The 23,214-nt window shown below is 35.5% G+C and overlaps 1 protein-coding gene across 1 annotated transcript in view; it reads right to left on the bottom strand.

Moving 5' to 3' along the window:
- The window catches only part of MALRD1 (MAM and LDL receptor class A domain containing 1), a 246,779-nt gene that overhangs the window by 73,448 nt on the left and 150,117 nt on the right, over window positions 1-23,214 (bottom strand). Inside the window, exons 29-32 of the mRNA XM_064634936.1 lie at window positions 19,640-19,820; window positions 10,109-10,237; window positions 6,515-6,676; window positions 3,700-3,857 (exon numbers count right to left, since the gene is read on the bottom strand). Of these exons, the coding sequence (XP_064491006.1) occupies window positions 3,700-3,857; window positions 6,515-6,676; window positions 10,109-10,237; window positions 19,640-19,820 (630 nt within the window). The remainder of the gene's footprint in view (window positions 1-3,699; window positions 3,858-6,514; window positions 6,677-10,108; window positions 10,238-19,639; window positions 19,821-23,214) is intronic.

Here is a 23,214-nt window from a genome sequence, read left to right as displayed (position 1 = left end):
GTTAGAAACTTTCGAATCCTTCTTTCAACTTCTATTTCATTCTGGGAATGGTGAAAGTGCATGTACTTTTGAAGGTCATGAAGTATAAACTGCTATTTTCTACTTAGTCATCAGCAACTACAACTCAGGTGGCTATCCTGTACCTAATCCTGATTTTCAAGATAATTATCTTGCCTGAATCTAGCAGTTGGCATGCTGGATGGTGCTATGTTCCACCTGAACTGCCTAATAACTGAGAAGCCAATGCAGATCTAAAGGGTGCCTAATAAGAGACGTATTCTCCTGTTGTTTACAACACATAGCCTTTAATTGCCAGCCAAGGAAGAAGGAAAATCTTGAGAAAGACAACCTGTATTTTCACTTCATTAGGCACCAGAGGCTTGAGTTAGCTGAGGAAACTTTCCACTGACTCCAATGAATAATGATGCTATGTTTTCTGCTTTACACCTTAAAATCATGAACTTGAACTCCTCATGTTCCTTGGCAGTTATCATTGCACATTTTCCTTGGACTGAGCCTACACCAGAGACAAGGTGAAATTGTTTCTCCAAAGTCCAAAAATCATATTACTAAATTGTATCACATTTCACTTTCTCAATAGAGAAGCACTTAAAAAAATTACTCGCCTCTTTTCTCTTTATTTCTCTAAACCTTTGTTTAAAGTAACAAAAAATTTCATCTAAACATTAATTTGAAACAATAACAAATTATCTGTCCTATAATAAAATCCATTATACCTCAGTTTTGCTAGTATCAACAAATACCAAAGCAGAAAACTGATATATCAGTTATACTATCACATAGGGAATTAATTTTAGTTTTAATTCTCAACTGTATGAAAAACTCCCGAAATAAACGGGCAAAGAAAGAATGCTAAAGCATAATAAAAGCTGAATATTTTCAGTCTAACTGACAGATGACCAAAAAGATCCACAATGGAAACAAGGAGATGTGAAAAACCCATTCATTCCTTGCTGAAACTGCTCTCCTGCACCATTAAATGCAACTAAATAGTCATAATATGCAAAGAGAAATATGGGACTTTTTTTAGAAATTTACTTATGTATCATAATTCAGCAAAATTTGTTTGTACTGAGAGCTATTCTCATTCAGAGCATATTAATTGATATATTAGACCAGCTATGTATTTAGTGCTGAATAACTTCCATTTCAAACGCTGTCACCACATACTTCTAAGGAAAACTAGTGATTTTGTACTTAATAATTACTAAGCAATTTTTACTCCTGTTGGCAAGTCGTTGACTGAAGTCCTGAAGCATTAGTGTTCAGATCTCTTTCAAATAGCATCCATTCTATGTTAATTCAAAAGTTGCTGTAAACATTGTGTCCTTTTTAAAAATAATAATAATAATAGCCTATGCTTTAAATTTCTCTATGAACAAATTACAGAGTTTATGACAATGGAATTGTGCGGTTGAAATGTGCACTATGAATACAGAAAAGAAGCACTTTTAGTTCCTTTTTCTTCAGTGACTAGTTGCTTTTTAGGATAAAAATAAGATTATTCCTATAACTTTACCTTATTTTGTGTAGTTCTACCACATCTACTTCCTATACCAATACAGTCTTCCTTTTTATCTTTCTTTTTTACGGGTCCCTCTATGTTATTTGAATCACACACCTCAGCACGTCCAATCTGCAGTCCTTTTTTTTTTAGTTCAGATTTGACCAGAGAGCTGTTTTTTAGATAAGAGCTATAACATCAGCTTTTGTACTGATGTTATTATATTCCAACACATTATTCAGACTTCCTATTACAGTTTGACTTCTTTCACCTCCAGTGCAAACTGAAAAAAAATCTTTACAGAGCTCTTGCTTTAGAATTTCTGGGCTGTTGACTTTACTGCTTTTTTGTTTGTTTGTTCTTTTTGGACTTTTTTTTCTTTTTCACTTGAATGGTTACAGGTAATTTATATTCTTGATTTAATATCAGCAAGAGTTGATGCTTAAATAGATTATTAGTTTGATAGAAAAGAGCAAAATGTCCATATGGGTAAATTGAGCCTGTGACAGGATGATATTCCTTGCTGAGTGCTTCAGTATGTTGTGAATACTGTTACGTGTTTCTACACAAAAAGTGCACATTGCAAAACCATAAACAGAGAACTTTATTTGCGTGTGGAAGACAGACAATTCTTTATGGACCTCTTTATGAAATTGAAGGCAATGAGAGTTAATTAAACTAGTCTGTTTAAAATGAAAAAGAAAAAAAACCTAAAAAGCAGACTCTTTGTGACCATCTGCCTACTAACTCATACATAGGCCACACACACCTACTTATTCAGAAACACTAAGTGTTCTGGGAAGCTTGGAAACATTCAGAAGCTCCTTCAAAAAGTCTCACTGTCGATCTTGCACACTATAATGTCCAAGATACTTGAATTTAAACAAGCAGATAATAATAGATAATCTCGTAGTATTTAGCTATCAACAAATTAAAAAAGCAGTTTGTCTACTTTTTACTGCTGCTTATACTAACTTCATGCAATACAGTGAGTTTTTTGTTGTTATTATTCATTTTTTGCAGCAATACTCAGAGGATTCATAAACTAGGTACTAGAGATAAAATGGAGATGCAAATCCCATCCAGAAAAAAATACTTAAAAAAAAAAGGGTGAAATGAAAGTTAATATTATTCTTTGGCTGGGTATAAGGAGAAGTCTTCTCATGGTGGGTGGTTGATTAGTGACAGAGGTTGCCCATAGAATTTGAATAGTCTCCACTTACGTCCATTTTCAAAACTGGGTAAATTTCTGAGCCACCGGGCATGATCTTGTAGCAGAAGTACTTGGAGCAGAAGGTTGGACTGGAGACCTCCTGGGGCCCTTTCAGCCTAATTGAACTATAATCCCATGGACTGTGCTATGATTATCTTTTCCAGTGAAGAAAACAGTGGTACAAAATTCCTGACTTAATTTGAGGTTTAAGGCCACAAAGATATTCTCGTTCACTTTTAAAATAGACTATCTTAGTTCAGAAGTTAGCATGTGCACATTTTTCTATTCTGTCCAAATTAAAAAACAAACATAACCTGTATTTTCAAAGTCTAACAAACCACCATAGACAGGAGTCTTGCCCAGTCCACTTAACAAGGAACTGCGTAATATATTTATTCAGTGAGTCACATGAAATGAATTTTTTGCCAGGGGTTCACATCACTGCTTGAACTAGAGTACTTAATAACCAGAGGTACCCATTAAGGATGCTTGGGGAACAGCAAGATGATGTTTTCATGGAAGTTTGAGTTATAATTGTTAATACAGTAAAATACATTATTTACAGTTGTTTTAATAAAACACCCTTTACACATGACTATATTAATATTTTTAAAACTTTTATTTTAAACCACTAAACATTGGAAACCACTTCTATTTTATGTAAATGAGTGAATTGTGCAGAGAGCTGTGCTGATATTGGGCAGGTTTAAGTATGGTAGTCAAATGTGCAGTGTTAATTCTTACATATGTAACAAAAGAACTTCAAGTGGAACTAAAACTAAAGTAGAATTGTCACTCGATCCTGTCAACAAAAATTTTGTATATAGGTGTAACTGCAGTGAAGTTGTGATGAGGTATTGTTAACATGAATTCCTAAGATTTTGCTAATTCTAGACACAAAAATGCAAAAAGTACTAAAGCAAATATTATTATGATGCAGCAGAAGTACTTTTTGTCTTACCTTTAAGACTCCTGTTTGCCTAGAAGCAAACATCCAGAACCAGAACCGAACCCTACAGACTCCAAGACTAGCTGGGAAGAATTTGGTGGTAGTTATCCTTGCTCTGTTTCCTTCCTTCTGGGCAGATGAGTTTACATACAAAAACCTCTGTCCTTTACCTTAATAAAAAGATAAAAAATATTTGGAGCTTTTCAATACTATTTTGTGCTTCAGATTATAAGCATTTTTACACACATAGATGCTAACATTTTTTTAGTCTTTTTTTACCACTCACGCGTATACCACACCTTGGTTGTATGGAGTTCTTCCATGTTAATGCTTTGCATATTTCATAGGATAATAGAATAGTTTGGGTTGGAAGGACCCTTAAAAATAATCTAGTTCCAATCCTCATGTCATGGGCAGGGATGCCACCTACTAGAGCAGGTTGCTCAAAGCCCTTTCCAGCCTGTCCTTGAACACTTCCAGGGATGGGGCATCCACAGCTTCTCTGGGCAACTTTTCCAAGTGCCTCATCACCTTCTGAGTAAAGAATTTCTTCCTAATTTATAATCTAAATATCTCCTCTTTGGTTTAAAACTGTTCCCCGGTTTTCTAGATGTCCTTGTGCTAGAAGAATCATAAAATAATCTGACAAGGATCATCAAAGTCCAGCTCCTGGTCATGAGCGGGACACCCCAAGAGTCACACCATGTGCCTGAGAGCATTGATGAAATGCTTCTTGAACTCTGTCAGGCTTGGTGCTGTGACCACTTCCCTGGGGAGCCTGTTCCAGTGCTCAGCCACCCTCTGGGTAAGAACCTTTTCCTAATATCCAACCTAAACCTCCCCTGACACAATTTCACACTATTCCTTTGGGTCTTCTCACTGGTCACCAGACAGAAGACATGAAGCAATACAAGAAACATTTAAACCAATATGAGATTTGTCCACACAACATTGTGCCAATGCACTTAATACACAATAGATATAATATCACAGACTTATTTATATTGCTATAATGGCATGCATGCTCTGTACACTGAATTTATATGCTTAGTAACTAGACAAAAATAATTTGGAACAAGAAGGAATTGGATTTGATCAGTAATGAGCTGATAGATAATTTTGGACATTACAAGCCATCAGTATTTAAGCTGTTGGCAATTCTGACAAGAGATTTCTCTATAGCCAATGTGAATATTTCTTGCCTCGGCAACTTACAAGTAAATTTACAAGTAAAATTTACAAGTAATTTACGAGTAAAATTACAACTCTGGGTAATTTTACAAACACGTTTGCTCTATTTTTGTTTTCCTTTTGCTTCACTTTTTATTAACTTTGTTTTTCTTACAATTGCTGGGTAATTTCACAGAAACAAAGAACTAATTAAATGACAGAAACTGAAATAGAAAATCACACAAAATCTTGAGAAGTCAAGGGCTAGTCGTTGTTTTCTCATCACATTACATCAAAGGAACAGCAAGAAAGCAAGTCAAACTACTTATTTGCAAGGGACAGCCGTTTCTACCTCTACATGTCTGTTCTGTTCCTTTCCAAGAAGAATGAACTTTCACATTTATTTATAATAGCAACACAAACTAGTGTGGATGTCTGCAAAAGCTGTGATTTATGGTAGATAAGCAGTTCCCTCATGATCAGGTGAGCAGTTACTGCAGCAGGTGCAGAATCCTCTAAAGGAAAAGGGAGGATAAGTGGGTAGAACAGAAATGGTTACAGCCACCCACGATAAGACATCTCTGTTGATTTTGAAAACATAAAACACACAAAAAAAGAGTCAAGACCTGGAGATCATGCTGCTCACAAATCCAAAACAAAACCTGTAGAGATTGTGATACTTCTAGATTGAATACTAATGATACTTTGCTGATCAGATGTAAATTAAGATAGGGTTTCCAACCATTAAGGCTTCTGGAAAGATAGCTAAGTATTTCTCAAATAGAGACTGGTATATTTGTGATGGAAATTAATATCCCATCCAGATATACTGTATAATGTAGGGAATATACTATTTAATATTTATGTAATAAAATATATAATTATTGCTCAACTGTCTACATAACACAGATTACTGTAATTGCCTATAAATACATTTAATTCTTCTGATAATCAATAGGCATTCTGGTAGCAGTCTATCAGCAACATCTTCAGTAGCACTTCAGTATTAAGATTTCTGGCAAGCCAATGCCAGGGAGGTAAATTAAAGCAAAGTAGAAACCTTAAGCATTTCATGCACATCCACACACTTTGCTCCTCAACCATTCTCTGAGGACCTACATATAATTGCATATTTTTTGAGAATTCATTAGGATGGTACCACACTCCAGGAAAAGTAGATTGTTTAAAATACTGACAAGGAAAAGAGTATTACTGTAGCTAGTTATACTTTCAAAAAATTCATGTTTTAATATCAGAAGCTGGCATTGTATAGATAAAATTTTTTATTGTAATAGAATGAAATTATTTCAGTTGGAAGAGACCTATAATGATCAGCTAGTCCAACTGCCTGATCAATTCAGGGCTGACCAAATTAAAACATGTTGTTAAGGGCATTGTCCAAATGCCTCTTAAACACTGTCAGGCTTGGAGCACTGACCACCTCTAGGGAGTCTGTTCCAGTGTTTGACCTCCATATGTGTAAGGAAATGCTTCCTAATGTCCAATCTGAACCTTTCCTATTGCAGCTTTGAACCATTCTGACGCATCAGCTGATCACAGTGAGATTAGCTGTTACCTTGGCAGGTAGTTGGTTGTGTTTCTTTAATTTGGTGAATATTTAATTTTCCCAAAAATGATGTAGTACACATGGCAATACCTGGTGTGTGGTCAGTATGAGGACCCATTTGTCCCATGACAGCACTGTTGCTAATATTCCAGTCAAAATCATCATTAGGGTCTTGTGTTAATCCACATACACTTGTCCATTCTTGGTCTTGTGTTTCAAAGTTACAGCTTCCAGGAATATTTGTGTAGTAACCTGAAAATACAACCAGAAGTAAATTATCACCCCAGCTCTATGTAAAGGTGCTATAATGAACATACTGTACGTGGTAATGAAAAGGATTCTGTATAGCTAACGCTATGTTTCCCTGCATTCCGTGTATGGACATAAATATTATGTGGTAGTTAATGAGGAAAGAAAAGACTAATTCTTCACGAACACATATAAACTTTATTACAGATAAATGCCCATGTAACTCTTGATGACAAACTGAGGACTTCACCAAATTTAATTCTTATCCAAGGTGACTGGACAGAATGATTTCCAGTCAATTAGCTAGCAAAACTGGACTGCACTTCTGCAGTGGTATTTTTCATAAAGATATGTGGCTCGTCCTCGTGAATGTTATGCCTGAAGGCAGTTTTATGATGAAAGAGATGTTTTGGTGATTAGGACACCGGCTAAATTCAGGAGATGAGAATGCTCAGTGGGATTTTGCCGGTGTATATAGATATTCACTGTGATGGTTTAAAGAAGACAAAGCCAAACACTTCTCGGTGGTGCCCAATGTCAGGACAAGAGGCAATGGGTAAAAAATACAGGAAGCACTTTTCAAGGTTAAGAAAAAAACTTTTTTAATCCTGAGGCTGATCAAACACTTACACAAGTTGCCCTGAGAATTTATGGAGTCTCCATTTTTGGAGATATCCAAACCCTGACTGGCAAAGCCCTGTGCAACGTTTTGCAGTGAACTCTGTTTCAAGCAGGGAGTTGAACTAGATGATCTCCAGAGGTGCCTTCCCACTTCAACTCTTCTGTGCTTTTGTTAGTACTATTCAACTGTACTGACCATCTGGACTGGCACTGCATTACAAGCATCATGGAAGCCTAATAAAGCCTAACCCCAACAATGAAGACCATCACATGCAGGTAGGGTAAAGAAGGGAACTCATTAATCAAAAAAACAAATACAGTTTTCTTGTACGTCTCTAACAAGATCAAAGTCCAAATTCATTTAGAATTTATACTAGTCATAATAGAATACCCAACTTCAGGATTTTTACCCTAATATATTAACAGTGCTTTCAGAAGGTAGTTATTAGTAAATATTTATAAACAGTATTTTCTGGTTTGATAGTCATGTGACATATCTGTACCTCCTGGGTGCTTTATATTTTATGACTGACCATAGCCTATTTAGAAGTCAACAGAAGAAGATTGTTCCATTTATTGAAACAATTGCTTTTATTTCAATGATTCGATCACACCTCCAGTTGGGTCATCAACACTGAGGCTTCTTATTAATCAAATCTGTGTGTATAATTGGCTGCAATTCATGAAAATTGAAACTACTTTCATGTGTGCTTTTTTTCAGCTCTGTCCTTTCACCAGGTAACTGAAAGAGAATGAAAATTTTGCAAGATTGCCTGGCTGGACTGAATGAAGCACAGAGTAAGCAACTTCCATGCCTTTATTTAAAACAAAAAAGTTCACCAGCCTACATGGATGCAGTTCATTTCATTCAGGTTCTGTTGTAAATCCTGTACAGAGGAATTGCTGCTGAGTGGATTATGGTCCATTTACTTCTTTGGAGTTACACTGGTATGAAACTATTGTAGAATGTGAAATAAGCTCAGACCTTGAGCTCAGTGCAAAGGAGAAAACCCAAGACAAATGTGGCCATAACCATTTGTGATGGTATAGGTTAGACTGTGAAGGGCTTTCTCTGTGCCTGTTCTGCTCTCTTTTTTGATTAAGTAGCTCCTGTTGCCTTTTCATTAAAAAATGAGGTTTCCATATCTAGAAGGCATTATATGCCCATCAACATTGTTTATTCCCATCTATAAGATATATGCTCAGGGGAAAGGTGTATTTATCTAAACGTAAGGCATCATTTGTTGAAACTAAGATATAACAGATAGGGAAATAGTATACCTGAGGCTTATCTGAATATTCTGAATGCCAGATTACAGTATCTCTATGTTACTGATATTTTGACACTTCTGCACAAACAGCAAGGCTAAAGACTGATGAAAATATTTTGATGTAGCTGCAACATTTCCATCTACAATAAAATAATATTTCACTCTACTTATTTAAAGTGAGTATCTTCTTCCCTTGGAAAAGCTTTTCTTTAGTATAGCAAGGACTGAGTTGCTTTACTGTGATTTAAGGTCATTTATGGCCTGAAATATTTCTGTCTATTATCTGACCAAGAAGACAGAATTGATGCTATCACAGTCCTTTCAGAAAAAAAAGAACAACGCTCTCCCCCAATGAAGTTACTATATCCTTTAACAATATAGTGCCTCCACAGTGTTTTGAATACCTTTACCTAGCAGTTCACTTCAGACACAATTCAGATTTACTGTGTGTCTGTTAGGCCTGAAAGATTTTATAAGGGTGAGTTTACAGAATATTTTGCTGCATTTACTTTGCCTAACTCCTGAAAAAATTAATATTGTATACAACAAATCAGATTAGATGTTTAAAATATATCTTTTCTTGGAATCTACTTTTAAATGGCTAGTATTTTAAAGTTATGATTCAATGTAGATCCATTTCCATGATTGTGATTCACAAAATTCTCCGCAACACAGAGCACTTCAAGAGGTAGAAACCAGAAATAGTGACACCAGCTTCAGCATATGTACTTCAGAACTGTTATTTACTTTTGTGAAAGGGAGAATCTCCAAGTTAAATCTCCTATAGGGACATCTAGCATGTATCCCAGTAAGTGTAAGTCTATAAGTCTGCAAGTCTGCTGCCTGGCTAAAACAATATTATTTCCATTGCCCAACAAAGGGACATTGTTTTTGTGATCCTGTCCAGTCAAAGCATATAGCAACCCTATGCAAGTGAAAAGGCCTTTGATTTTCAAGGGATCACCAAGTATTTCTTGATTTCAGTGAAGTCCTTTTACTTCCACGCAAGATGAACATTGAATTAATTTGTTTAATGTATCTACTTTATCTATCAAGGTTACTTTTGATTATATCTGCATTATAGCAGAATTTGGCCCTTCAGCTCACAGATTAACAATTAGATTGATTACTGTATGTGCAGACTACTAACTCTTCCTGCTCCAAATGTAATACTGTCCAGACAGCATCTGTAACTAAACAAAGACACGGAGCAGGAACAAAGGCATAATGTTTTACTTTTTCTGAGTTTCAAGCCTGAATTGGAAAGCCTGTGAACTTAATCCAGATTTTAAAATTGAGTTGTGTCCTGCCGTCTCAATCAGCCTTAGCGAAGAATGCCTACAGACAAATCTTGTCTCAGTATTCACTAGGACTTCAAAAAACATAGACATGTTTTTCCAACTGTTCTGTAATGAAGAAATGGCAACCTGCTTGTAATCACCTTCTGAGCGAATCATCTGTGTAAACTCACCTAAGCTATGCTACAGCATTTAGAGCTATAATTGTAACTGGAGATTACATTAACACACAAAGAGATACTTACTGCAGTCAGCTTCATCAGATGAGTCTTCACAGTCTGGTTTATAGTCACAGACGAACTGAGACTCTATGCAATTCTCATTCCCACACACAAAATCAGTGAAGGCAGGGCATTCCCTGGGATTCTCTCCAACTGAAACCAACAGGACATTTAAATCAATATTGTGATTAAATCAAAGGAGATTTTTTTATATGTTTAGCCATTAAATGTCATGACTTTAGGAATGTATCTGCTTCCAACAGATGTTATTTGGTCTCACTCTTTTAATGTTGCATTATACATGTCTAGACTACTGTATTGGCCTTGCCCAAAGCTTCAAGGGTAGAATGTTTTGCCTTGATGAAAATCATCAACATAACTGTATCCCTAGTGTGATGTGGACATTCCATAAAAAAGTGTTCCGTGAGCTGCTGAAAAGTAGATAGGCTAAAGGCTTTATTCTGCTCATAATTATAGTACATTGTTTGGAAAATAAGAACATTTTAAACTGAGAAAATCACTGTTATACATATTTGCTTAATGCATAAACTTTTAAAGCCATTATAAGACACAATTTTTTTGGAAGAGTTTAGAGATACTTCTGCTCTGAGTGTGAAATTCCTCTTATGGTATTGAATATACAGATCTTTTTTACAACAGTTTTTGTTCATCTCTGAAACTGAGTGAAAATCATCTCATAAAATGAGACTAACTCAGCAACTTGCGCATAAAATGTTAGGGTCAAATCCAAAGAATGCTGAGATTCAGCCACCCCAAAACTATCAGACTATAAAGAAACTTACATAAGTTGTTCTTTAGTTCAACATTGTTAACTTATTTTTAACTTATTTTTTAACTTATTCAAGTTATTTTTTAGTTGCACCGTGTGCATAATTTCAACTAACACTAATTGAAACAGTTCTGATGATCCCAAACACAACATTTCAAATGCACTCCTGTTAACCTTAGATTGCTTTTCAGTCTAGAGCTTCATGTGCAAAAAGACATTTAGGAAAATTGATTTTTACTCTATTCATTGTAATGTGTTTCATTTTTTCCTTCAAACATGACTAAAATATAAAACATTTTTAAACACAGCCTGACCAGAACACCATGATATTTACCTTTGTGCAGGCCCATATTTCCAGAGGAAAAGTTATTGTTTCAGGGTTTTAATCTCAAACAGTGGTACTTACTGAATTTTACAGACTGAGGAAGTGCATTTTCATTGAAGCAAAATAGAAAACGATGACTAAACTTTTGGGTTAGTTTCAACATGTAGACAAGGTAATATTAAATTGAGTTGCAATACAATAAGAAAATGTAATCCAAATATTTAAAATAGTTCAAAACAAGCAAACAATCAAACAAACAAATGAAGCAGTGCTAATGTTGGTTACTTGCGGGAGCTTAACTAGCATACAATAATTCTCAAATCTTATTTCACTGCAAATGAAAGGGGAACAACATCTGAAAATCCATGGTTTTGTGACTGATCATATTCCACATCTCTACCTTGATAGAGTAACATTATGTCCTTACACTATGATTTATATTTAGCACTTAATTACAGTTGTTTTTTTTTTAATAAGCTACTTTATAGTACTTTAAACATATCATGTACCAACATTTATGAATATTTTCATCTCTTTGGTTATCCTAAGATAAAACTTGATCCATACACAGACGCAATGAAAACATTTATCTCAACAGGTGTGAATGCCATAAAGCCCAAACACAGATTCACATATCTGTGAATTTTATCCTTTTGCAATAAGACCTTGTTTATATGTAATTTTTAAGGATATCAGGTCATGCTTATGGCAATAATGGACTTTCTACCACAGTCTTTGGCAGAGAGAAATAAAAACCCTCTTCAAATTAACATATTGGCATTAACATTGCACAGTCAAACCAAATATTCTAAACTTCTATTCAGAATTCTGGCATAAAAAATCAACTTTTCAGAGTACGCTCATTCTGACCAAAACTTCTACACCAGCTAAGATCTAAATCAAAACAATAGCATGCATTGGATGATGGCTGATTATATATAGCATATAATATTACATTTTTTTCCCAATACTCTCGATCACAACATTCCATGAAATCCAAACATACAGAAAAACTGTTCTAAGCAGAAAAAAGGCATGAGAAAATATGGCAAATTTTCTTTCTTGCCTCTTCTTGCAACAGCTCAAGAATCCTATAAGGAAAAGAATTATCTACTGTTAAATACACTCTAAACAAATTAAGACAAAGATTACAATGAGGAAAAAAAATTATCAGTTGTGCTTTGCTTTCTGTGTTACTCTGCACTTATCTTTGAGCAACTACAACATTAAAATGGATAAGTGAGACACAGCAAACAAAAGAATGAGCTGGCACCATGTATGAAAATATCAGATGTATGAAACAGTGAAATATGCACAAACATGGATTTGTCACAAAATAAAAATAAGAGGAATTACAGGGAGTGTGGATATGCAGCAGGTCAAAAGACCTCAATTTGTTCTTTTCCCAGAAAAAAACAATATAGGCAACAAAAAACCTCACTGTAAACCAAAATAAAATACAGAATATAAAACATAAACGCAGAGAAGAATTTTATACCTTATAATAACTGAGATTTAGATCAACATAGAAATAAGTAGATCAACAAGAATCAGTGGAGCAATTAAACCATTTATTTTCTCCTAGATAACTGGTCACAGCACATATCCTTGTAAATAACTTTTTTCTGCTACAGTGAATACTTGGGTATTAGATTATTATAAATTAAAAAAAATTAAAACAATTATTATGGCATAGAAAAATGATAATGGGTTATCACACTCATTTCTTTGGTTTCCCTTTGGAACTGCATCATTTCCCAAAAGCCAGGACACCACTGGAAACTACCACAAGACATATTTTAGATGAAGTAGTAACTAATGACTGCATGATGCTTTGCAAATTCCTATGCCAAATGAAATGGCAGTACTTGAAAAGGAAAAAGCGTGCACAGGATATCACTTTTCAATTAAGTACAATTTTGTATTGATGCAGTAAAGAGTCATAAAATCTTCTAAGTAGTTTTTAAAGGACCAGTAGGACTGGCTTGGCTTCTGGATCACTAAACCCTACAAAATAAGCATGTTAATGATGGTTACCATAGAACTTGCATTTACATACACCCACTTTCCTTTCTGCATATTTTGTTCCTGACAATGTAATTCTCAGAATATCACCAAAGATAAGATCTCTCCTAGTAAGAATACCTCTATGTGTTTGTATGTACATAAAAAGCAAGCAAGATATAGATGCACATCATACATACCACAAATAAATTGTAACTCTATTGCCAATACAGAAAAAAGTCTTCTCTTGTGGCCCATTTGAAATACGTGGAGTTAAGAAATCTACCATCAGATAGGAAGAGTAAGTAATATGTGAAGTAAATATCAAAAGTAAGAGACTTTAATTTTATACTGGAAATTACAACCACATGCTAGCAAACAAAGTATCTTCAGAGTCAGTAACTCTTCTTCAAAAGTTTCCCATGAGATAAACAGAAGCTTAAAAAGCCACTGCTGTTTCTTCATGAAAAATGAGGTAAAAGTTATAACTTGTTTCTTTCTCTTATTCAAAATATGTGGCAAATGGTGGTGAAGAAATATTTGGATTAAGCTCATACAATTTTTACATAATCTCAAACAGAAATAGTAACCCTAGAGTGTTACAGGTGTGTAAATGACTTCTGTACAGTGCAATAAAAACTAGAGAATTCTGTGATTTTCAAGCTGCTGCCATATTTCTCTTTTTTTTCCCTCTTTTAATCTTTTCAAAGGAGATTATCAAATGCAATTAATCCCCTGAATCCAGACTATATAATATTTCCCTCTTCAGTAAAAATGAGTTTATATTTTTCATGCATTTTTTGAAAGTCTTAATATTCAATGCTGTTTAAGCACTTGTGCATAACGTGACTTGTGCAGGAGCTCATGTCTTCTTCCCCCAGTGTAACTGTGGCAGCCCTGGCAAGCTGAGTTGAGGGAGCCTGTATTTCTTTCAAATCTCTCCTGAGAACTCTGCCTTCCCCACTGAGTCCTTCATACAGTGGCATTCAGGATGTCCTCTGGAAGGCAGCTGTGACTGATTTTCACATTGCCAAAAGGGAGATTATTTCTTGTCTAGAACCGAATTGTGCATATCTGTGTCTTCTGTCGAGTGTAATGAGATCTTATTTCAGTAAAATTTTCCCTCAAACGATAAAGTACATTCATGTTGATCTATGTTACACTAAAGTTAAGTTAAAGCTACCAAAAGATCTAGACTTCTTAAAATGAGCTTTCTTTCTCTGTAATGGAGATTCAACATGTATCAGCAATTTTTAAACTGGCAGCTCACAATGAAATTGAAGAATAATTTCCTTCTAAAGGCAAAATCCAAATATTAGACTAACAATTAAGGATTTTAGCATTGATTTCAGCACATTTACTGAGAAGTTTAACCAAGTGATGTGATTCCAGTGCCTCACGTCAAAATAACCTGTCACTGACAAAAACTAGTGGAAGACATCATGAATCATTTAAATATTTTGAAGGGATAAAAAAAGCAAATATCAAAACCCCCAAGTAACTGGATGTACATTCTGTCTGAATACAAGTCTATATCTTTCTCTGTCTGAATTCCCTTTTCTCTCACTTCAGGTCTAGGTTTGTACTGAATATTTCTGTTATAAGAGTCTGAACTTTTCTCAAGTGTCTGAGGAGAAGGAACTAAACTCTCCTCTAAATGTAAAGCTTTGCATGATACATGGCTGAGGATTCAAAGAAAACACTGGCTTGCTTTAAGAATAAAAAAGCTGGCCTACACACACACAAACAGTCGGATATTTTAGTTATTGTATCTCTGATCTGCAAAGCTAGGATGGAAATCTAATGAGAAAGGATTTCTCTGCTGAGACTTTCAAAGCTTCTTGTTTATGAGGGCACGGAAGTAAAGTCGTTCAAAGGATTTCAGTACCTTCACCTATGGTCTTTGCCATAAACAGTAGGTGAGAAGGAATACAAATATATGAGGAGAAAGGGAAAGAAAAAGTTTACTTTTATAGCAAAGCAAGCTTTTCTATATTTTAAACAAAATTTCTGTTCAGCTCAATTTGGTAAATCAAATTCCTATTAACAGATCATGGCATTTTTACTTTCCTTTCTTTTGAAAACTAGATATAATTGTAATGACACTATCTTATTTACCCTAAACCTTAGAAGAAAAGCTTGTAGAGTCTGTCAACCCACAGTCAACCACAAAGATCACTTTTTCTTATTCCTGGACTTGTATGGCACCAAGTTCCCAGACTATGAAAAAGTTATATCAATTAACTAAATAACCAAAAGTTCTAGAAATTTCAGTTGAATTTTAATTTAGAGTTATGATTCTCTTATTTTTGTTTATCTTTCACTGTTAGTTTTTCAGGTGGTGTCCTGGGATGCCAAAATCAGTGCATGATATGGCTGAGTAAAAAACTCCATTTGAGCCACACAGTCTGTCACTAAAGATGTGTAAAAAATTATTGTACAAGAAGGTGAAAAAATATCAATACCTCAATTAATTTAATATTAAGAATAAATTTGCTCTGGGTGTGATGTGACTCCAGTATTTTTCAGATTTTTTATTGAAACTGTAAAATAAATTGTATCAGATTTGGAATTTAATTTATTTTTATTATCAGTACATAGCTTACTCTCTCACAACCAATACATAAGACCCCTTTATATCTTTGTTTTTTCTATTGCTGACAATATTTCCAAGAGCTCATATTTCCAATAAACCCACGTTTTTTTCTTGTCCTTTGCTTCCATAGAAATTAGTGGGACCTGAGGGAACCGAGCCTTGAAGTACAGGAACCCAGAAGCTCAGATCATAATAAATAAAGTTATCTGTAGAATTCTACTGACATAGGACCTGTTGATTAATTAATTTTTAAAAGCAAATAGCGAAAAGGTTTTTTGTGTTTGGTTGACAATCCTCACATCACATAAGCTATGTAAATCACAGCTATGTAAGTGAAGAGCAGAGAATTCTGCAGAATTAATCCACCTCCATGAAGATACTTTTATGTTGTATACAGCTTATTTCTGTAACACACTGTATGAAAGCAAGCTGAAGGAAAATACATGTACAATAAAATAAGTATTTAGATTTAATAAATGCTGCTATAACCACTGAATATTACCATATCTCAGAAAATAGATGTGATATTCCCAAGTTAAGAATGTCACTCAAGTTACCTTTCTCTTCCCTTTTTGCTGTCTTGAGTACATACTTTTTGCAAAGAGGCAATTATTTTATTGTTTTGACTGTAAACTGTGTTCCAGGAATTCAACGGCTTCCAAAAGGGCAGTCTGTAAGGAGGAGGCTATCACAAAATATTTGAAAGCTCTATAATTGCTCTAACATTCATTTCCAACACTATAATCTATCTGCTGGGAAGCATCTAAGTATTCATTTTTTTTTCCCATGCAATATAAGGCTTTCTCATTTCAATTCCATTCTGTTTATTTAAAACCTGTCATTAGAGTTTTAATTATTTTCAATTATCTTCTAGGTTTTTCATTTCATGGTGTCTTCCACTGTTTATGTAATTAACATGTCCAGAATACTCCTAATATTGTATAAGATTTTACTTTAGCATTATAAGTTCCAGTGGAAAATACAAACGTGGACTCAGTTACCCTAGAGGACTCTGGCCATGTGTCTAGCTCAGCAATTCTACACCTAAAAACACCGTTTATGGGTAAGTGCTGTAAATCAAGTCATTTTGTTGATAAGAAGCCCCTTCTGGTTTGTATGCTACTCTTCTTCTTGAGTTTGCAACAGTAAGACTGTGTTTACTGTCTTTTAGCTTTTTTATAATAGACACAATAAAAATGTTCACCCTGTGCTGTAAAAACAATGCAATCTGTACATGACATGCTTTTTCCATCCTGAATGCCCCAGGCTTGGCTCAGATGGGAAATGTTATTTTTGAGAAACTGGCAAAATGTATTTTGCTTGTTTGTTTTACAAAGGTAAACAATCAATAACAACAAGAATGAGAAAGGTCAGACCAGGCTTCTTCATGTCATCATGCCAACAGGAAGGTCAGCACACCAAAAGTCTCAAGAAAATTCAGTTAGCAGGTCTCAACTTGTGGAGTAGAAGGCAAAAAATCATATACAGAGTCGATGCGAAAGGCACTAAAGACAATGAAACTGTGGTGGGGCGTGGGTTGGTTTTTCAGGTTTTGTTCGTTTGTTTTGTTTTTTGACAGACGTGCATTTGCACGGATGCACATAGGTACAGTTAAAAAGCAAACGCATGACAGGCCTCTGATCCTGCTGACAAGCAAAAGCATAAGCATAAACACATTCCCACAGGATACATACACCTAAACTTTACAGATAACCCTGCTGTACCTAGCACACAGTACCAGAGATGCTGTAAGTGAACGATTCCTGATTGTATAAAAACTGTGCCTTATTTGAGTGCAAAAACAATGATCATGCAAGTGACAGCTCTGTAAAGGATTAGCATCTTGGGTCTCCAACTTTCTCAAATCAATCTCAAAAAAATTTGTCTTTCATATTGAGCTTCAACTGCACATTTCAAACTTTTATGAAAAAAGCCTCCTCTGAATCATACATCTTCATAAAGAGTAATTTTCCTATACACAGGAATATTACTGTGCTGAAGCTGAAAGTAAGTGAAAGTAGTGGGAGCATATGGTGCAACTGCTTTCCCAAAAGAGCTTCTTGTTGAAGCAGTGCTGTAAAACAAATAGTTGCTATAAAGTGATAAACCAGGTTACTTTCTGAACTGTTTCCCCGCAAAGGTATTTTAATGCAACGCTGGTTATAAAACACTGTTAACATTCAGATTTGCAGGGCCATAGACTAAAAGCAATGTAAATTTCAGCAATCTTAGCATTTTAAGAGATTTAAGATCCTTCATATGACAACTTTCCAAAACCCTGTTGAAACAATTTCCTTTCTTGAAATGACAACTCTGTGGAATATTTCCAGTCGTGTTTATACAAGGTCCTTTTTCAGGTTATTATATAATGTATGGAATTAAGAGTAAGAAGAAATATTTTTACATTACATGAAGATACGTTGACAGCATCTTTATGAACTTAACAGAGCTATTACTTCTTCCTTAAAAAAAGAAATCCTAGGGTTTTTTTATTTGCTGAATGTCTTATGAATCTGACTGTGAAATGAAGTGTCTAAATTGTTGTAGCCCCAAAATGGGATAGAATCCCAGAAATGTAGTTTAAATAGACCCCACTGGTATGAATTAATACATGTGAACACAGCTGGCAACAAATTGCAAGAGAGATCAGCATCCACTTTGTTATTCCAGATGATAGAGGGATATTGACCTACCATCTCCTACCAGGGCATCCTTACTTCTCTACCCTTGTCCTTCAGAGAACAGTCACGTGCACAGCATGTGATGTTATAAAAAGCACAAGAGGATGGCTAATGCTCATGTGCTTGGAAGAGCTTTTAAGAGTACATCTGCCTTACAGTTTTATCAAAGTTCAGTTCTGAAGAAAGTCTCAAGTTGTATCCAGTTTCCATTCTTTGATTTATACAACAGAACTATTTATGAATTCAAAATCTTCATTTTTTCAGATGAATCTAGGTTGAAAGATGCTCTCCAGAAGTTCACTTTTCGTACTCAGTTGATAATGGGCATCCAGTCTATGGCAGGAGACTAAAGCTTGCCCAAACAACTTACCCAAAATTCATACAGTGTTGATATGTGGCATCAGTAATGATCACCTCACTCAAAAAATCCACTTATATTGTGTCAGTTTCCTACCAGACAGAAAGACAACTTTCTTGACAGAGGTCATGATCCACTCAGTATTTATCTTCTTTTGTTTTTTGTTTGCTTGTTTGTTTTGTTGTTGTTGTTGTTTGTGGGGGTTTTGTTTGTTTTGGTTTTTGTTTTGGGAGGGAGTTTGGTTTTTTATTTTTTTTTTTATTTGTTGTTGTTGTTTTAATAAAGGTCAACACTGTTCTTATTTTAGCCTATGTCCACAAAAACATGAATTAAATAGAGTGAGTATTCTGTGAGTGAGCCAAAGGTTTTCTTTATTTTGTTGGCCTTTAACACTTCAACTGAATTGGGAAAAAGACTATTGACAGTGGTTTATTTGTAGTCTCCACTCATTTTTATGGCAAGAGCCTTTATGATAAAACATAAAGACCACAGGTTACACATGATATAAGCTAACATAATTTATATTAAATGGTTGTATACAACATCAGAGACTCAATAATTTACCAATGAATTAAAGAAGGAAACTTCTTACTCAAAACCAAATAAATCAAGGAAACAAAAACTTAATAATTTCTTGAATTTATCTGCCATAATTTAGTGAACACTGTATTAATACAAGATTTTCTGTATGAGCAGAAGAAGGTATTTAAATTATAAATGAAAACAAATTAATTTAAAAACAAACAAGAACTTCATACATCTCGTGTAACATCCCTCTAGAAACTTCCCTCTTGAACTTACCTGTGGTGCAATTGTTGAACTCTATGTCATCTATTGCTGCTCCTCCTCCTAAGTCTCTGGTACGAATGCCTTCAAAGATAACTTCAAAATTCCTCAGCTTCCCCAAGTGTAACTCAGCTTTGTTCCACTCATAACCATGATTTCCTGATTCACTCCATATTTTCACAATCCCATCATCAGTCTGAAATTTGAATAAATTGCATATAGTAAGATACATGTAAGTATGGACTATCAAATACAAGTTTTTTTGGAAAACAAACAAAACCAAACAGAGAGAAGACTGGAAGACATCCATTCAGTTTTGTCAACAATTGGTAAACAGATGTTTTGCTAAGATAATAGGAAATGTAGTGAAATTAGATGATTACTGAACAAATAACATAACCATCAATAGTAGACAGAATCTTGGTAGAGAAATTACTATTTGTATGATTGAACTGCAAAACAATCCATTTTTGTAGAGTTGTACGTAACTTTATATAACACTGTTCTTTGTTTTTAGAATATGTTACTGTATGCAAGGCTACTCTACCATTTTAAAATTAGGGTATTGTAGTGGTTTGAACTAAGTTTTCCCCCTGAAGCCAAGAAAAAAGTGGTAACCCCCAAGGGGTGGTGACACCGGAGATTTGAACCAATCTGCGCTCCCGCAAAATATAAACATACCACAAGCAAATGGAAGAGAAGAGTTGCAGTTTGGTTGTTGTAGGAGAGGTGGCCATGTTGTGAGCCACGAGGAAGGGGCTCGGAGCCCCTTGGAGGGCTCTTCCCCCTCCAGCCCTGGCTGGGGAGACTGCAGAGACTTGGAACAGTGTTAGACTGAGCTAAGTGCCTGTAGTTAAGCTGGGAGATGTTTTCTCCACTGTGGGCAGCAGAGACAGAGCAGAAGCAGAGATGCAGCGTCCAGAGGCTATGGTTGAAAGCCAACTGACAAGAACTGAACTGGAGAAACAGCAGAAACAGCATGCAACTGAGTAAGGAAGACACCAAGTTGTCTCGGAGAGCCGAGAAAAAGAGTCAGCAGCAGAGCTACAGAGTTTTGGGGGTAAGAACTGTACCAGACCCCCCCAAACTCCTTTGAGACCTCCGAGAAAGGAGGAATAGATGGACTCCTATTTGAGAGGAGCCTTGGAGTATAGCAACACCAGAGAAAGAGAGGAGCTGAGAAGCTCAGAGAGTCCTGGGAAGCTGGACCGGGACGGAGAGGAATGCAGGGGGGGGTGACCTCCCCCCCCCTTGCCACTGCTGCCAAGGTGGCAGCCTGAGGCAGAGCACAGGAGCTCTGCAAAGGGGAATCTGAATTCCCTGAAGATACCAGACTGTCACGAAGACCCCCTGTACTTCGTGATATGACTGTGGTGGAACGACCTTTGTCTGGGGTGACGTAGCCCATGGAAGACCCCTTTACCTGTGTCAAGGGGCTGAGAGAGGCTTGGAGGCCTCCCTCGTGAGTGCTGGCAGAAATCCAGCTATCAGCTGCTGCATGTGGAGAGGACAGATGACTGCTGCTGTAGCAGATACTTCTGCTTAAAGGCTGGAAGAGATCTGTCCTTCTTCCCTCCTGGACTTTTATTTGGAGGGGAGAAGAGATCTGATCCATCGTAAATACTTATGTCATGGTAGAGATAGTTGTGATTGTGTGTATAATGTATTATAATATTTATTTGTACAGTCATTGTAATATATTCCCCCATTTGGAGTCTGGTGTGTTTTGTCTGGAAAAAACCATCTCGCATTGAATTGAGATGTGGCAGGGGGCTAGGACTAGAGAATTTAGATTTTGGGGCTATCTCAAACCATGACAGGTATCTAAGGTAGAATCTTTAAAAAGTTGTGACAATGGTGATATAAGGGAGGAAAAACAAATATTTGATAATGATAAATTTATTATAATTTATTTGAAAGTAAATAAGAGAATTCTGCCTTTCAAGTATGCTAATATGTTTTAAAGCTTTTCTTGAAATGTCCTACCACATTACCTAAATGGCAAGTCAGCAGCAAACAACATGCTTCATTTTTCAATAGTAATATTAGAATGCAGATGAACGAATTACACTTGCTGTGAAGGGATTACACATATATATGACAACATCAAAAGTAAATATTTGGAAAAGTTCTGTATGTGTCTAAATTCGTTTTTCTTTATGACTGTGTGAATAATCATCCAAACTGTAAATAAGAAAATTTTTTTCTACTCTTTTCTTATCAAAAACCAGTAGCACTCCAGCTAGGGTTGAGAAAGCACTGTGTGATGCATCAAACAGCTAAATACAATGCATAGCAAAGGTTCTAAAACAGTAGTACACGAACAAGCAAAATCTAGGGAAAAAAGAGACAGCAGTAAAATAAGCAAAGAGGAAAATTAATTACCTTTCTTTATCCATGGTGAACCTGTTAGATCAGATTTATGTTAATAAGATTGTCTTATGCATATTTATGATGAGAAAATGAATCTTGGTCGTTTAGATATTGTATTCTGAATAAGAAAGTTCAGACAAGCATGCATAAAAATATTACATTAGTTGTTTCTGAATCAGGGAACTCATAAAATTGTTGGTATCTTTTAGAAGGAGGTTCTCAGACCTACCAAAGCATAGACATACTTGAAGTGTGGCTTGGCAAGGGTGTTCTGGAATATCATAATTAACTGTAAAACAATTTTTGAAAGCAATGACAACTTTAAAATGCTAAGTAGAAAAAAAACGCATAGAAGAGTTTCTATAACTGTGTATGGAACGCGTACTTAACTATTTAAAGTCATAGATATCCAGCTGAATAACTACTTCTGCACATAACTAGTGATGCTGGACCAGTGGTAATAGCACCCCTTTAATAAGTCATGATGTCTGAGCACTACAAGTGCTAAGGGCATTGCTTCTTCAGTTATGTCTCCATGGTTTAAGGCCAATGACACAGTCCATTAAAGTGAAAATAATATAACAGGATCTCACTGGTGCTTTGCACCAATTCCAGAGTTGATGACAACTGCTTTATTTTCTCATTTTCTCAGTGTATTTCTCCCAGTGAGACTCCTGATTCTATGTGCCATAACATCAGAGGTCCATTCTTTTAATAGAATCATAGTATCACAGATTATGTCAAGTTGAAAGGGACCCATGACAATCATCAAATCCAAATCCTTGCTTCTTTCAGAACTACCTAAAACTACACCACGACTAAGAGAATCATCCAGATAATCCTTGAATGCAGACAGGCTTTCTGCTTTGACCACTTCCCCAGGGAGCCTGTTCCATTGAAGAAGCCCCTATTGAGCCTATAATCAATGCAATTAAGGGGGAGTGGAATCAGAATGAGTATAAGACATCTTCTAAAACTTCCACGAACATTTCAACATAGAAGCACAGCTTAGAAGACTCTATATTAACACTGTACTCAAAAGGAGTAGATACAGTAATTGAAGCTGATTTTAACAGTGGTAAAACGATGTGGTAAATCTATTTTAATGTTACTTCTATTATTCCTGTCCATCAAATATGTATTCAACAATTTAACTTAATTATTCCAATAACTCAGCAATATATATATATACCATTGCTTCTGATATTTTTAATAAC

The sequence above is a fragment of the Pseudopipra pipra genome, chromosome 1 (genome assembly GCF_036250125.1).
Source record: "Pseudopipra pipra isolate bDixPip1 chromosome 1, bDixPip1.hap1, whole genome shotgun sequence".
In the NCBI taxonomy this organism is placed as follows: Eukaryota; Metazoa; Chordata; class Aves; order Passeriformes; family Pipridae; genus Pseudopipra; species Pseudopipra pipra.
The sequence above is the reverse complement of the archived record's forward strand: the minus strand, read 5'-3'. Positions and strand labels throughout refer to the sequence as shown.